At 46.1% G+C, this 16,793-nt stretch overlaps 2 protein-coding genes across 3 annotated transcripts in view; both read right to left on the reverse strand.

Moving 5' to 3' along the window:
- The window catches only part of Mtus2 (microtubule associated scaffold protein 2), a 376,016-nt gene that overhangs the window by 190,703 nt on the left and 168,520 nt on the right, over window positions 1–16,793 (reverse strand). The window lies entirely within an intron of this gene.
- LOC130871121 (60S ribosomal protein L37) lies at window positions 5,681–5,979 on the reverse strand. The gene has a single exon (XM_057764367.1). The coding sequence runs from the start codon at window positions 5,972–5,974 to the stop codon at window positions 5,681–5,683; it is 294 nt and encodes a 97-aa protein (XP_057620350.1). The 5' UTR covers window positions 5,975–5,979.

A 16,793-nucleotide genomic window follows, 5' to 3' on the forward strand; every position in this document is an offset into this window, starting at 1 on the left:
ACAACTCCACGCTGCATGAAGAATCAAATCTCTGAATAAACTAGACACACAGGCACCCACAGAAGCCACACAACACCAGCCTGTGTCTACAAGACTGAGGAGGACCAACCATATTTAAACAGCAACTAGTAAAGCCATGCCTAGTGGCATGAGACATTCATCTCAGCACCTAGGAGGCAGAGGCAGGAAGATCTCTGTGAATTAAAAGCCCCCATAGTCTACGTAACAAGTTCCAGGTTAGACAGAGCTGTGTAGAAAAACCCTGCCTCAAAAACCAAACACATTATTAGTTTAAATTTTTTTTCATTATTGAAGCATTGGATTGTAACTCAATGTTTTTTCTTCATACTTTAAGAGATTAAGGGATTAAAAACAGTAGCGTGTGTATCTGAACATGAGTGCAAAATGCAATTTTGTGACAGAGACACCGTAAAGGAGCAGACTTTTAGCCATTAAACTGCTATAAATAGAACTGAAGTTTTAGGGTGTTAGTGTAATCCCCACAGTAACCGCAAATGGAATAGCTAGTGTATAGAAAAGGAGTCATGACACTTTACTACACACCTGATTCATCTAACGAAAACTACAGCAGTGCAGGAAACATAAGGCACACCGGAAACAGACAGCACACGGGACACGACCCTCCTTGCTGGTAACTGCTGTAACGATAAATGAGTCAAACTCCCCACTCAAAAGACTGATGAACAGCTCAGTGACAGACAAACAGACAACAGGGTCCACACAGACGCTGTCTACGAGACCTCTTATGATCCCAAAACACAAAGAGGCCGGAAGTGGAAAAAAACGGAGATGTTCTATGCAAACAGTGAGGTGAGGAGGAGAGGTCACGTGATTGATGTGAATGGGGATTATTGCAATTGTGAACACACAGGCTGGGGCTGCATCTGTGGGACTAAGAAAGAGGGAGAGAGGGAGGGAGAGGGGACCAACCGGGAGGAAGGGTTGCAGGACTTGGAGGTGGATGAGGAAACTGTGGAGTGACAGGATCACAGTGCACTGCACACAAGTGTGATGCAGTCAAGAGTGTAAAGGGGACCCCGACAGCAGCTCGGGTCTATAAAAACAAAAACCCCAGTTAAGGAACTTAAATACGAAGAGTACTCTTTAGGTAGAAAAAATAACACTCCCAGAATTCACGGAGTTATTGCATGCAAATCCCAGCTCCAAGGGTGGGGGCTACCTTTCTACAAGTTCTTGGTGTAGGGAACCCCAAGGCCCCCCAAAACATTAGAGTGTTAGCACTAGTGCATGCTATAACTAGATAATAAGGTGCTACTGGTGAAGTAGCACACGATTTAACTGTAAGATGCAGAGAGACCAGGCTGGGCGCTTCCTCCGGGCTGGCTAGCATTCACAGTACTAGAAAGCAATCACAAGCTCCCAGGGTTTACTCATCACAAACAGTCCTGCTCGGTCATGGACCCCGTATGCTACACCTCGACCACACCAGGCAAAATGTGCTCACTGCTGTAATAATGGTATGCTCGCTATGGGGATAACCACCTGTTCTCCAGCTGGATTTAACATCTACACCACAGAAGGAAATCCATATGCTGCACCAAAAACAAAAACAAAAACCTAAGGCTAGGGTATAGTAGGCTCTGGTGGGGAAGGTACCACTGTTGTTCTTAACTGTTTTCTAAACATTTATGTGCACATATTATTGCTGCTCTTTGTCTTCTTCAGGAAATCTTTCCCTGCAGTGGGCTCTGGTTACTATGGAGACTGCCCCCCTCAAGCCAGTCAAAGTGCTAAGAATGAGTGAACATTTCTGTAACTCAGGGGTTCCACTGCTCAGCCCAAAATTGTAAAACATAATATTACCCCTGCAGCCTCCCCTGCAAGGCACAGGGAACACTGCAGAAGAGAAGGCAGACACAAAGCAAGAGCCGGAGGAAGGAATCGAAAGCTGTGAAACTCTGTCCTCTGGGTAAGATATGAGCTTGCCCTCTTGAAATTTAAGAAACTGTGGTTTTCCACATGGACTCTCATGAGACCAGGCCTGTTAACGTTCCCTTGTGGAAGCAGAGCTCACCAGAATCATAAGGGAGATCACCCTGCAGAGAGGTTCACAGGACTCCTGAGGCAGCACACAGGCTCCTCTCCTTCCTGAGAATAAGGAAGTGGTTAACAATGGCTGAGGCGAGGATTCTTCCTCAGTGATGCGACTGCCAAGTCACAACAGTGATCAGTTGACCAAGTTCCTGTTGTCTAGCACCCCATCCCATGCTTCCATAAGTAACCCTAGTTAAATCAATTATTTCTCCAAGCTGAACTGAGTGGATATAGTTGTGTGTGTGTGTGTGTGTGTGTGTGTGTGTGTGTGTGTCTGCTATGGGCACACTATTGGATAAGTGGATTAAGTCATGTCTCCCCAGAAAAATGACATTTAAGTTAAAATGATAAAATTTGTTACGTGTATCATACTCTAGTTCTAAAAAAAAGTAGGAGGGCTTAATTAGGAGCATAAATATGGTATTAGGGAGTTCACAAAAGATTCTGGATAGAACAGACATCTTAGTGATGTTGAAATTGCTCATCCAGGATCAGATTATAACTATCAAGGTTATTTTTATTCATTCAGTAAAGTTTATAGTTATATATAAAGTATATACAAAAATTTATAATTAAAGTATGCAGTTATATATAGCATGCACACACACATGCATCTTTCACACACACATACACAGAGAGAGATAAAATCTCAGAGTTCTAGAACAAAGGGACAGGACTAAATCTCTTAGCACAGAGAGAACTGGATGATACTTGACACACACAGAATGAGGAAGTCCCAGGTCTAGATTGCTATGTGTAATAAACAGAGGAAGGGTAAGCGCGCCAGAGGATAAAGAGGCAGAGAGCTACAGGCGTTGGGTAGAGGGGCAGCTGTCATTGACATGGGGCAGCACAGAAGGCCACGTGGGGCAGATGAAATATGAGGAGAAGCTGGCCCATTACTGCCAATCTGGGGGCCAGCACCCAGGGCCTCAGGGAGCAGCGAGCCTGGAACAGAATGAAGGGCAGAGTCACTCGGCAGAGTGAACAAGGGAGAGAGAGACAGCGACCATACAACCCTGAGGGTCAGGCGAATAAAGCCAAGGTGTGAACTTCAGTGGAAGGAGGAGTTGGGAGAATTGGAGCAAAGGCCTTTTGATGCCATTCAAACACAACCACTTGCCAGGGATCTTGAGACCAACCTGCTGCTGAAAAGGAAAACTGTAGCCCCGCCCCCCAAGAAGGGATGCGTCAGCTGTCTGTCAACCACAGTAATTCTGTGACAGACTGTTGGAAACCCACAAGTTCCTCAAAATCCATAGTCTGGAGTCTTCAGTGAAGTGCACTGAGAAAACAGCCAAATCCTGACTTTTCTTGGACTCCATCCATCCTGTCCCCTGCATTTCAGGACAACACAACCCGGCTAACCTGGCTCTTCAATTCACACTACAGAAAGCTCAAAGCAAGGCTCTCTGAAACACAGTCGGCACCACTTCCCCGTGGCAGTGAGCAGCAGCAGAAAGGGCTTCAGGCAGTCTACGCATAAAAACCAAACAGCTAGCACTCAGGGGGCAGAGGCAGGCAGAAGGATCTCTGAGAGTTCGAGGCCAGCCTGGTCTACAGAGCTAGTTCCAGGACAGCTAGGACCAGTATACAGAAACCTTCTGTCTCGAGAAACAAAAACAAACAAACAGCAGCAACAACAACAAAAATCAAAAAGGTTTTTGTTTTCCTGTCCTTAGCAGGCCACAACACTATGCTCCTCTCCCACTGACCACACCTGGCTCCTTCTGAGGAGAGCAATTTTCTGTTTCACTATGTCAAGTCATCACTTGACAACAAAGCATGGGGGGCGGGGAGTTCTCCTCGAGTTCTAGAGTCTAGGCACTGGACACACCCATCGTCAGCCATGGACACGCCCATCGTCAGCCATGAACACGCCCATCATCAGTCTTGGACACGCCCATCGTCAGCCATAGACACGCCCATCATCAGCATGGACACTGGCACTGTCAACCAAGCTCCTCCCATCACAGCCACATTGCACCAGCTAATACAATAACCAACCACGCCATGTGCAAGACACGGCAGATTTCCTGGGAGATGAGTCCAAGGGAAAGATGGCTCCCCAGGCTCTTCCCAGGGGAACCTGCCATGCGGAGCCCCAGTTGACTGCTTTGTAACTTCAGTTGTAAGAGAAAACTGAGAATTATTCCCATGAAACCCAAGCCCTGGCCCAATGACAGAAATACAAAATAATAGTTCTTCCAAATAACACGGCTAAATGACTGTCAGCCCTTCCTGAATCTTAGTGTCTCAGGATGAAAAAATAAAACAAAGACAGCAACAACAACAACAACAAAAAAAACGGACTGCCAAGGAAAAATAGTTCCACAGCAATCTCTGAATTTATGAGTAATCTTGGCACTAAATATTTATAAGCCATTGAGAGTGCACAGCATCCATAATTCTGTGAAATTGTGCTTGCCACGCTTAGAAAAACCCAAAGAAACGTTTTACCAGGATCCACATTTTAGGGCAGTTTTTTCAAAGCAATTCCTTTGCTTTATTATTTGCTATTTTCTTTTAGAAGAGCACCATTTTTTGATAGAGAATACAGAGGTGTCAAAGATAAGAGGTCCCTCTTCCTTTTGTTTCTCATTTAATCACTGAATGTGTTTAACAGTTGCTGAATTTTACATACAAGCAAAGCACCAAGGCCTTGGAACAATAGCACCTTAAGGAGAGGTTAGTGTATGTAGCAGAAGGTAGTATATTTATAATACACCCACGTGTGAGCATTATGTGGCTGAATCAAAAACGTGCATAGTGGTGAGAAGAAAAGGAACAAAATAAAGTAAAATTCCCAAGTGCCATCATTCAGAGACCTTCATTGCTGAGTTTGGAGATGCCAGTTTCTGATACTGTAATAAAATACACGAGATAATCAACTTACAGAGAAAAAGAGAAAAAAAAAAAACGGTTGGTTTGCACATCTGGGAAGTTTCAGTTCATGACTGATCAGTCATGGAGTTTTGGGACTGTGGAGGCATCACCGTGAAAGAGTAAAGCTAAGCAAGCAGCCACTAGAGAGAGAAAGAAGAGACCGAAGAGAGGAGGAGGGAAGAAGGTGGGAAGCAGGAAGAGGGATCAGAGGACAGAAGGCGGAGGAAGAGGAGGAGAAAAAGAGTCCAGTGTCCTATGACCAGCCCTCTCACACCTATTAAGGATTCTAGAACCTGGATTGACACACTACCAGCCTTTTGGAGATGCCCTCAGTATCCCCTAGTGAGGAAATGTTTATCTGCACTCAGATATATACTAACAGTTCTTTGCTTTTCATTGAGATGTAATTCACTTACCACTGTGACACTGATCGTTTTGAGAGCACTTTACTGAGCTTCAGTGTATATGAAAGGGTATGCCTTTATATCCGTACACTTTTTGGTACTCCACCAGTACAAAGTTGAGACATCTCTAAGGCCCTCCTATACACGTCCTTTCTTCTCCATCCTCCCATTGTCTAGTGACTGACCTGTCACCTGTCCCCAAGCTATTCTGACCTGGTCTCTGTTTCTCTAGTCTCAGCTAACTCTGACCTTCTTTTTTTTTTTTTTTTTTTTTTTGGAAACCAGAACATTTATTTTATGACAGATTGAAATCCTCATGATGAACTGGATGCTGCAACAGCTGCCCTCTTGGGTTTAGGGGTTGTCCCTTCACGGAATCCATGTCTGAATCTTCGGTAGACAATTTTTAGGTGCCGCATCCGCCCAGTCCCGGTAGTGTTTCGTCTCTTAGCCTTGGCACTCCAGTTATACTTTCTCTTGCGCTTGGCCGGGTAGCCGCATTTGCCACAGGTAGACTTCTGAAGGTGGTAGGCCTTAGAGCCACAGCGGCGGCACAACGTGTGCGTCTTGTTGCGACGCTTTCCGAAGGATGACGTTCCTTTCGTCATCTTGCTTCTGCTGCCGAGGCCAAAGAGCTAACTCTGACCTTCTTCTACACTGCCTCCGGCATAGTTTTTCACCTACAAATCTGACATATCCCTTGCTGGCTCTTGGTGCACCGTCTCGCCTGGCATCCATCCTTCACTGTCCAAGCCCACCTGCCTGCCATGGCAGTGTGTCCCTTGAATCTAGTTGCCACCTTGCTGCTCAGCATGCCATGCCCGCTTGATTCCACATTGCTGTCCATGCCGTCTGCAGCCTCTCAGTGTTCTTTTCGGGTTCATTTTCCTCCATCACCTCTGCTATCCCAAGCCACCTTTCCAGGGCTCCCGCTCACTCTGGACCCAGGCATCTCCAACCGCCGCATCCTATAAACAACGGATTAATATTGACCTCCCCGCCAGGCTGAAGCTCCTGAAAACTATGGGTCCCCTGATCAGTACTGATGAGTTTTGTCAGCTCAACACAAAGTGGTGTCACCTGGGAAGAGAGAACCTCCACTGAGGGACCACCTCCTTCAGACTGGCTTCTAAGCAACTCTATGGGACAGTTTCTTGATGAATGATTGATGTGGGAAGGTCCAGCTCACTATGGATAGTCCCACCCTGGGCAGGTGGTCCTGGGTTAGATAAGGAAGCGACCTCTGAGAAAGCCATGGGGAGCAAGCTGGTGAGTAGCGTTCCTGCACAGTTCCTGCCCTGACTTCCCTCAATGATGATCTATGATGACGGAGACATATAAACCAAATGAACCCTTTCCTCCCCAAGGTGCTTTTGGTCATGGTGTTTATCACGGTGGTAGAAATGGGGCTAACACAGTTTGTCCAGGTCTGTATTTACAGCCCCGTCACACACTATATGGCATACAGGATGTATTCAACAAACACTTGCTAAAGGCAATTCTCAAAATCGCCACCCATGGCAGAGAGGATGGGATTTTTGTTCCCATTTCATGCATGGAAAAACTAAAGCTTGGGTAACAAGAACCCTCTACCGGCAGCAGAGATTTACCCCCACGCTGTCCACATCAATAGTCTCCCCCCCCCCAAAAAAAAATAGTCTCCCCCACAAGATCAGAGCCAGCCAATACTGCAGTCAGAATGACATAACATAAATTTTGTGCCTAGATTTCTTACAAACTTCATTTGGCGTTTGAATGAATCAGTCTTTTGACAGATGCAAAGTTCTAAGAGGGGAACTGCCTTGGCACTTCATCCCCTTGCATGGTGCGAGTCACTCAGGGATGGTCACATTCTGGGAGGGAAGAACACTGCTGAGCCTTCCACTCAGTGGTGTGAGTTCAAGATTCAGTTACACACACACCCTCCTGGAGCCTCTCCTTCCCTCTGCGCCCCAGCTCCAGTTTACCTGCTCCTTGGTGACTGCGGCACTGCGGACGTCCCCACAATTTCTAACAATCTCACGAAGCTCTCAGCCCTCTAAATCCCTCTTGGCACTATGCTCTTCTCTCTTGGGGCCGGGGAGGCGCACAAGGGCTGAACAAAATCCTCCAGGGATTCACCGACTCTGCAGTCTGAGCACCCAGTGGCTCTCCTGGGACTTAAATCAGAGCCACGAAGAATGAGAGCCTTGGAATAAGAGTAGGGTCCCATTTCGGGGTTTCCCCCCAACCTAGAAGCCATATTTAGTTCCTACAAATGTCTCCAGATCCAAACAATACAAGGACACATCTGAATTCATACGTCCAACGTGTCCCAAATTTGACAAAACTATCATAGGGAAAGCGAATCAGCTAGTTTTCAGACTCACAATGTCCAGTCTGAAAATAGGGTCTTTCTTGATGTTACCCGTGTCTGGAAAGGGTTCCAGACCATGAGAGCCAGGCATGCCAGGAAGAAAAGTGGAGGTCAGGCTCTGGACTCTGTTAAGCAGCTAGATCAACAGAGAAGCAGTAGGAACACGGTCAAAGTAGTGCAGCTTCCAAAGGGGAATCAGAAATGCTGCCTGCTAGCACAAGGGAACAATCTGGGCCTCGGAGGAGAGGCATCACTAATCTTCCCCCAGCATCTCTGGGAGCAGATCTGGCCTCTGCTGGGTTTCAAAACAAACCTCGTGCCAGAATTCTCAAAGAATCCTATTATAGAAAAAGAAAAATCCCAGCGAAGCATGAGGTCAGGGGGAAAAAATCTCCCAGCTCTCGGCAGCTGTTTATAAGTTGCTCTCATCCAAAATGAGTCACACACGGGCAAACCACCGAGCCCAAACCCCAAATGGGCTGCAGAGAACTGCAAAGGACAAATCATGACCTCAATCAGGGCCCTGCAGCTCTGATCTAAAATGCCTGGAACCAGAAGGAGAGCCACATATTTCAGAGTCTTTCAGGGTTTGGAATGCTTGAGCATGAATAATATCTTAGGTTCTGTTGCCAACCTGACGCATCTGGGAATAGGGAGCCTCAACTGAGGAACTGCCTCCATCAGACTGGCCCGTGGACATGTTCTTGGTTGCTAATTGATACAGGAGGACCCAGTCCCACTACGGGCAGCACCATTCCTAGGCCTGGGCTGTGTAAGAAAGGTAGCCAAGCAAGCCAGAAGAAGCAAGCCAATAAGCAGCATTCCTCCATGGTTTCTGCCTCCAGGTTCCTTCTGGAGATCCCTAGACTGTAACATGTAAGATGAAATAAGCCCTTTCTTCTAACTGGGTTTTGGTTGTGCTGTTTACCGCAGCAGTAAAAAGTAAAAAAAGAAGATAGAGTGAGGTACTCTGGGGATACAATTCAAGTCCGAGGCACAAGTTGAGTGTTTTTCACCTCTGTCACAGTTCTTTTGGTGCCACTGCACAATGTAGCCTGTCACATGAGGTTAGTTGTCAAATTTTTCCCATAGTGATAGCATGTTGATACTCAACATTTAAGATTCTGGACTTGGGATTTTTACATTAGAGATGACTGATCTGTAATTGACCCACTGTGCTGGCTGGTTTTATGTCATCTTGACACAAGTTGGAGTCATCTGAAACGAGGGAGAGGATCTCAGTGGAGAAAATGCCCCCATAAGGTCTAGCTCTAAGGTATTTCCTTAATTAGTGATAGATGGAGGAGGTCCCAGCCCATCGTGGGTGATGCCGTCTCTGGGTTGGTGGCACAGGGTTCTGTAAGAAAGCAGGCTGAGCAAGTCAAGGAAAGCAAACCAGTAAGCAACACCCCTCCATGGCCTCTGCATCAGTTCCTGCCTGCAGGTTCCCGCCCTGTGTGAGTTCTTGCCGTCACTGCTGTTGATGAACTGGGAGCAAAATAAACCCTCTCCTCCCCAGTCTTCTTTTGGTTGTGGTGTTCATCACAGCAATAGCAACACTGAATAAAACATCCACTCATTCTCTGAGGACTGTGAGCAAAGGACACAGGGAAGGCGATGGTCACCTTTCATGAGGAGACCAAGAGGCCATGAGCAAGACAATGAGCGGAGGAGCTTCCGTTTGCAGGGGAAGGGAGCAACAACTTGTTTGTTAGGAGTTACTTGGCATGAAAAGTTGCTTATAAAGGATAATTTCTTCAGGGAAGACTTGCTTTGGGGTTTGATAGATGCTAAGATAGCTGGACAAAGCCCATCCAGAGTCTGAGAATCAATGGATTTGATACTAAAACACATTCAGAAGATTCCCCACAGGAACAGCATGCTAGTGCTTGAGTGAAAAAATTATGCCTGGGGGCTGGAGAGATAGCTCAGAGGTTAAGAGCACTGACTGCTCTTCCAGAGGTCCTGAGTTCAATTCCCAGTAACTACATGGTGGCTCACAACCATCTGTCATGAGATCTGGTGCCCTCTTCCAGCCTGCAGCAGACATGCAGACAGAACACTGTATACATAATTAATAAATAAATCTTTTTAAAAAATTATGCCTGGACTGGAGACTCACGAGTAACTAACTGGGTACTAGGTCAGTACTGGACTGAACATCAGCAGCCTAGTCTGGCCATGTTGTCATACACAGAGAAGTCCAGCAAGCATGGGAAGACAGGATGCTTATTCTAAGGAGAAGACTGAAATCAGGTATGGTTTCCCAGAGGAAGCACCAGTAAGGGCTGAGACCAAGCCAAACGTGGGTAGGAGGAAGCAGGGGAGTACCAGATGCAGGAAACCCAGGGTAGCACCAGAGGTTGAGGCGTAAAGATGTCGCTGCTGGAAATTACGGCTCTGCACCCTGGCTAAATGTGGCGACCAAGAGGAATCACTGCGGTGTTCAGGACCCACACGATGCCTTTTCCTCCCATTGCCCTGGGACACAGGAACCAGTGACTGCACAGGCCGATGGAGAACTGCTACATGCAGAGGCCAACTGAGCCCCAAGGCCATAGCGCTCCAAAGCAGAGAGGCAAGACTCCACCCCAGGGTCTTCTACCCGACTGTGCCAAGGGGCAGAGAGTCACAGCCCTGGTGAAGAGAGTCATTTAGGACTTGACAGAGACAGGAAAGGGAGAGCTAATGGTGGGCACAGAGAGGTGGAGAGCAGTCCGGTAGGAAAGGGAGGGACAGGTGGTATAGACACAGAACACACGTCGAGAGAGGAGGCTGCAGGGCTAGTCACAAATCAGCAAGGAGAAGGAGCATTTGGAGGTGGCAAGGGCCTGAGGTGTGGCTACTAGTGTGAACTGTTAGGTGGGATTGAAGTTTCTGGATTCCCAGAGGCAAGGAACTGAGATAGACCAGTGTGGGGCAGGCAGGTATCCCCGTACGTTCTTAGGAGAAGGCACGGGGAGCCTATGTGCTTTCACGTCTTCACAGCCCACTGAACAACAGACCCTCTGTCAGGAATAAGCTGTGCGTTACATGCAGTCATACAGTGGCAAACCATAAATGTGTAATCCTCCTGGACCAATTAAAAGTAATATTAAAAGAATGAGATGAACTGATGTCTCACGGTCTATAGAGTCAGTAACAAAGGTTTCACCATGAAGACTCAAGTCTCCTTAAGGAGAATGTCCTTTCTCCCAGTGTGCTCTGCCCCAGTGACACTCACATTGAAGCTTAGTCCTCAGTAAGACACAGTAAGAGGCGGGATCAGGTAGGACCTTTAAATGGTGACCAAATCTCCATCCTCATTAACCCACTACTGTGATCTGTGGATCCTGGGTTATCTTGTGGGTGGGTCGCTCATCGTTGGCTTGGTTAGTCCACGAGACTACTTTTGCTTCCCATCCCTGGCCACGTGTCTCTCTCGCTTGTCTCAAGACTCAGCCAGCAAGAAGGCCTGCAGCAGAGGGAGCCTCCTGACCTTGGACCAGAGCTGTGGACCCCTACAACTGACCCAGTCTGTGGTCTGTGCTGTCAGCACTAGAAAACGGACAGACACACAGTTGACTCCTTTGAATTTGGAATACTGCCCACTGGTTCTTTTCCAAAGGATCACAAACTCTAAGGACCACTTCAAACAAAAAGCAAGACCGATATCTGGGAAGCAGGGCCAGAGGCAGGCAGATCTCTGGGAACTTGAGACCAACATTGTCTACATAGCACATTCCAGGCCAGCCAGGGTGGCATAGTGAGAGCCTCATAAAAAGAAAAAAAATCACAATAGCTGGCCCTTTCAGGAAATACAATGAATAATCTCTCTGTTTTCTAAGGTTTCGCATAGAAGCCCTCAGGGCTTTTTCAAAGTTGCCCAAAAGCGGTGTTTCCGTTTATTAGGTTTTGTCACTGAGTCAGCTCAGGACTCTGTGTGGGACGCTGTTAGTTGTAGTGTGGCTCCAGTTAGCAGGTGCACGCTGGTGCCCCTGATGTCTTGAGCGATGTGCTTTGGCAAAGAAAACCCAACCTGAGTCTGCACAGGAAAGCTGCCTGTCCTTGTGGAAACAGCATGGTGTTATTGACAAAGGGTTTGTGTGATTCACCGCAGTGTGCAGAATGAAAACACCAGGATTCAATTTTTCCTCTCTGGTTTTAGGAGGCACAAAGTTGATGTCAGACTCGCTCCTGTTGACCGCAGTCACGCCTTGCTTGGCAGCCCTGTGTGTTTGACTTGAGTTGCAAACTGGTTTTAAGCCAATGGAGCTACTCAAGAGGTTGAATCTGATGCCTCTTGCTTAGGCAAACCTCATGTTTCCATGGGACATGTGTTGGTGTGATGTTCAGCGGGCATGGAGCCAGGCACTAGACAGTTAATACTTGGGTATTTCTATATGCTCTAACTTTGGGTTTTCCTTTCAAAGCTCCTATGATATTTCAACTAATGTACTAACTGGTGCTAGAAAGAAATATGGCCTTCTGCATGCTGGCCAGGGGCTCTATGACTGAATGACACCTGCTACTTTTTAAAAATACTTTTAAAAACACTTCTTTTTAATTACATGTACACATGTGTGTCTGTGCATGGGTCTATGCACCTGTGGATGCAGTTGTCCATGGAGTCCAGTAGAGGGCACTGGGTTCCCTACACCTGCAGCTAGAGGTGGTTTTGAGTCACTAACCATGTGGATTCTGAGACTCAAACTCAGGTCCTCTGGAAGAGCACCAAATGCTCTTAACTACTGAGCCATCTCTCTGCTCCCAGACTTGCTATTTTTCTTGAAATCCATTCCTGCATGATAAAGTCCCTTTGCAGAGTTTAAGAGGAGAAGACAAGGATCACCAGGGCAGGGGCGGGAGTCTGTTTCAGGGAAGGGACATTTTTGTTTCCCTTATTTCCGGCCATCAGGTGGGTGGAAACTTCAACTCTGACGCCAGGCTCCGAGAGATAACCAAACAGTTCTGTTTGGGGCCCTGTTTCTAACCCAGTCACCCCTCTTCCTTTGGGGAACAGGGCAGTAACTCATACAACCAATTCTAGGCAACCCTGCTCCATCAGATGCTGCAGAAGGGAGGGCAAAGGCTGGTCAGCTCTTCCCAGACGGTCTGATGAGCATTAATAACAGGCTATTCTCTTCCTGTCACCACACAGAACTATGCATTTGGCTGGTGAGAAGGCCATAGGAATTAGGATGGTAAAGATAAATTCCCTTATTAATGTCTAATCCCTAGAGGGGACTTCCATGATCGCCATCCGCCCAAGGCCTCTATTTTCCACTCAAGGGCTGAGGTCCCCTTCCCATTCCACAGGTGTCAGCAGCTCACCTGCCATTCCCAGCTCTCACTCAGAGGCATGGACTCAATGCAGGGGCTGCCTTTGACATCGACCATGACAATCCTTACTTAGGATCTAGAGATTCGGTACACACGCTTCTTTGTGCTGCGTTTTGCATCTTCCAGCCTACAAAAGGGGCTCAATGACAGGCCTTTGTTCTCAAAACACAGTGGGGTATGAGGTTTGGGAAAAATCATTAAGAGAGAATGAATAACTGGGCTACAGAATCGAGATATGAAGTTGTGCCCCAAGCCCTGTGGTCCTTCCACACCCAGCACTTAACATAGACTTGTACAGTACGTAATTTCATTACTGTATTTCTTTTAATGTTTTAAATGCATATCAACATGGCATTACTTGCCCAAAACAGATCAATAGTTGATCCTTGGTGTCCACAGAGATTGCTAAGACCTCTGAAGATGCCAGACCCATGCTTGTCCAAGCCTTCCTTCCACATAAAACCTATGCATCCCATCCACGGACCTGAAACGGTCTCTCGATGACGTACAAGCCTAAGGCAGTGTAAGCACTCTGTCAATTATTGCTTTTGGGAATTACATCTGGGACGATGCCGAGAAGGGAAGGGTGTTTGTATTCAGGACGCACACTGTTTTCTCAAGCATCTTCGGTATGCGGATGACTGAATCCGTGGTTGTAAAATTTATGATGCAGAGAGCTGGCTGTATATACAGCTCTTTATATAAATTAATTTTATATAGTAAAGTCTTGTGTAGTTATTGCTAGTGTGTATGTGTGTCTATGCATGTTCATACATGTGTGGGCATACATGCATGTGTGTGCCCATGGGTGTAGAGGCTCCAGGCTGAAGTCTTTCTCTATCGCTCTCCACCTTACATATAAAGACTCACCTTATAGCTGAGTCTTGATGCCCACTTGACTTTTCCATGGTTCTGAGGATCTGAATTCTGGTCCTCAAGTGTTTTACCCGCTGAGGCATCTCTCCAACCCCAGAAAGTCACTTTTAACCAAGTAAGTACAATCTCTTCACTGCTGGACTCCTGCCTTCTATATTCATCTCTATTTTGACATTCAAGCATCCAGCATAGATTAAAAACTAGCCAGACATCGTTGGGCAGGTTTTCTTTCTTTTTTTAATGTGAGCAGCATTAATGACACTTTCAGAAATCCATGCCTGACAATGCCTATCAAATCTATACTAGGTTAGTTTCCTTAGGAATAAGTCAATTGTTTCTTATGGATGTCACATAAAACACCTGCATTATCGCTTAAAACGAATACAAGTTATGGGGCATTTTATGATCCCTGAAATAACATCCTCAAGAAATATGGTAAAATTTGGAATGTGGCTGTTTGGAGCCCTAAAGGATACCCTTCTGATTCAGGCTGTTACTGGAGTTGACTGAGTAAGCAAATATGAGCAAGGACCTTGGGAAAGAGGCCCAGGATGTTCCTGCCATCTGACAGAAAATTCATGCTGGATTGAACATTCATCATGATTCAAAACTGGAAAAATATGGATTTGCTTTTGCGTTAATTTTGAAAATGCAAAATTAAGAAACTGTTACAGGCTGGATGGTGGTGGCGCATGCCTTTAATCTTAATACTTGGGAGGCAGAGGCAGGTGGAGCTCTGTGAGTTCAAGGCCAGCCTGGTCTATAAGAGCGAGTTCCAGGACAGGCTCCAAAATTACAGAGAAACCCCGTCTTGGGAGAAGAAAAAAAAAAAAAGAAAACAAGAAAAGAAAAAACCTGTTACAATTGGCAACTGTCTTTTGTTCCATCCTCACAATTCCACCCCAAAGCCACCCTACTGTCACTTGCTAACGGGGACTTGCAGAGATAAACTAGGGACATGCTAACAGCGCAGACCAGCTTCCTTGGTGTCTGTCTTTACACAAGTAATAATAAGCACAACAAGTGGAACTTGCTTTTGAAAGTACGTTTTACATCCACTTGCAATGAGTTCCTCAATTTATTATTATTATTATTATTATTATTGCTTAATCATACTTTAGTGAGTCCTGCAGGTGGTTTGGGATATCCCGCTAGCCTGCAGTGAGCATCTCTGAGCCACTGTGAGTGGTGCGTGGCCATGAGTTATAGGCACAGAGTAAATATGTCAGAGGAAAACGCTCAGTTACAGGTGACACGCCTTTTGAGTTGTGTTCAATTTTGCCACCATCCCACGATAAAAATCATATTAGTTCATTTTCTATGCCTGTCAGAAAAAGTCTTGGAAGAAGTGCTCCGACGTCTTGGTGTGCTGTCAATCTCCTGCAGCATGACTTACAGATGTGGCTTCTGTCGCAGGCCCCTCTGAACACGTGCGTTCTTGCTCCAGCAATGGTTTTATACAGCCTTTGCTCATTTTTAAATTTCTGTCGGGATGCTGTTGAGATTATTTCTGCCTCACTTTGATCTCTTCTGCAGAATGATTCGATTTTGAGGATAGAGAAACTGTGATGTACACTAGACCCCCAGGGGATCAAGGCAGCCTCATCTCATAGGGAGGCTGAACCCTGCTTGGGTCCCTGGGAACTGTGGGTTAATTAGCTTTGCTTGTCCCTCTTCCTTTTGATTTTTGCTTTTCTGGAAAGAGGTGGTATTATAGTTCCAGCTTTCAATTTCCAACTTGAGTTTCTATGCTTCAAAAAGACAAGTGAACTTTTTTTTTTTTTTTTTTGAGATGGTGTCTTTGTGTAGCCCTTGCTATCGAGGACTTCCCTTTGTAGACCAGGTAAACCAGACTAACCTCAAACTCACTGAGATCCACCTGGCTCTGCCTCCCAAGTGCTGGGATTAAAGGCTACCACCTGGCCAAGTGAACACATTTTTGAAGTCTCTCATAAATACATTAACAGTAAATAAAAAGTGGTATAATTATATACTCACTTATATAGACCAAATTTTTTGAATGAAAATGAAATTATGCCCTGGCAATGCTGAAGCATGTACGGGCAGCCCGAATATGTGGTTCCGCTGAATTTGTCTGTACTGGGTTTCATGGTCTAAGTGGATGAGGACGACTGACCAGGTCTCTTCCTCAAGAGGGCACCAGATCTCATTACAGGTGGTTGTGAGCCAACATGTGGTTGCTAGGAATTGAACTCAGGACCTTTTGAAAGAGCAGGCAGTGCTCTTAACCACTGAGCCATCTCTCCAGCCCAAGCTGGCCTCAAACTCAGAGTTGGGATAAAAGATGTGAGCTGCTGTGCCCGTCTCTCTATTTAAATAATCATAGATATTAATAAAGAATGTGCAGCCACAGGTTATGTTCAGGGGCGTGACAGTGTGCAAGACACTCCACGATGGCCATCCTCTTCAGTTCCAGTTCATTTAAAAACAGAGAAGAGTATGTTTTAGCTTGTCAATGATGGCAGCAGAAATATTCTAAGTCTGCTGGGATGGCCTTCACTTTGGCTACCAAGGTCCATTTATCTCCTTTGCCTACTTTTGTCTACTGAGTGTGTTTTATGTAGTTGGTGTGTGCATGTCCACACGCGTGTGTAGAACTAAGGTGAACTCCAGATGTTATCACTTAGAAAGCTGTGTTGCTCTTTGAGGCAGGGTCTCGCACTGGTCTGGAGCCCATAGGGTAGACTTATTCAGAGTAGCCAGCAAGTCCTGGGATTTGCCTATCTGTGCAAAGAGACCACATGCCCAGCTTTTAGTTATGTGTGTTTTTGTTGATTTGTAAGAGTTCTTTACTTGAGAGATATGACTGATTTTATCCACTTGACTGGCCCAGAGGATGCCCGAATCTTTCT

The sequence above is a fragment of the Chionomys nivalis genome, chromosome 3 (assembly GCF_950005125.1).
Source record: "Chionomys nivalis chromosome 3, mChiNiv1.1, whole genome shotgun sequence".
Lineage (NCBI taxonomy): Eukaryota > Metazoa > Chordata > Mammalia > Rodentia > Cricetidae > Chionomys > Chionomys nivalis.

Bases quoted from the DNA above. Each gene is read 5' to 3' on its own strand.
- LOC130871121 (XM_057764367.1), bottom strand. From the start codon at position 5,974: ATGACGAAAGGAACGTCATCCTTCGGAAAGCGTCGCAACAAGACGCAC.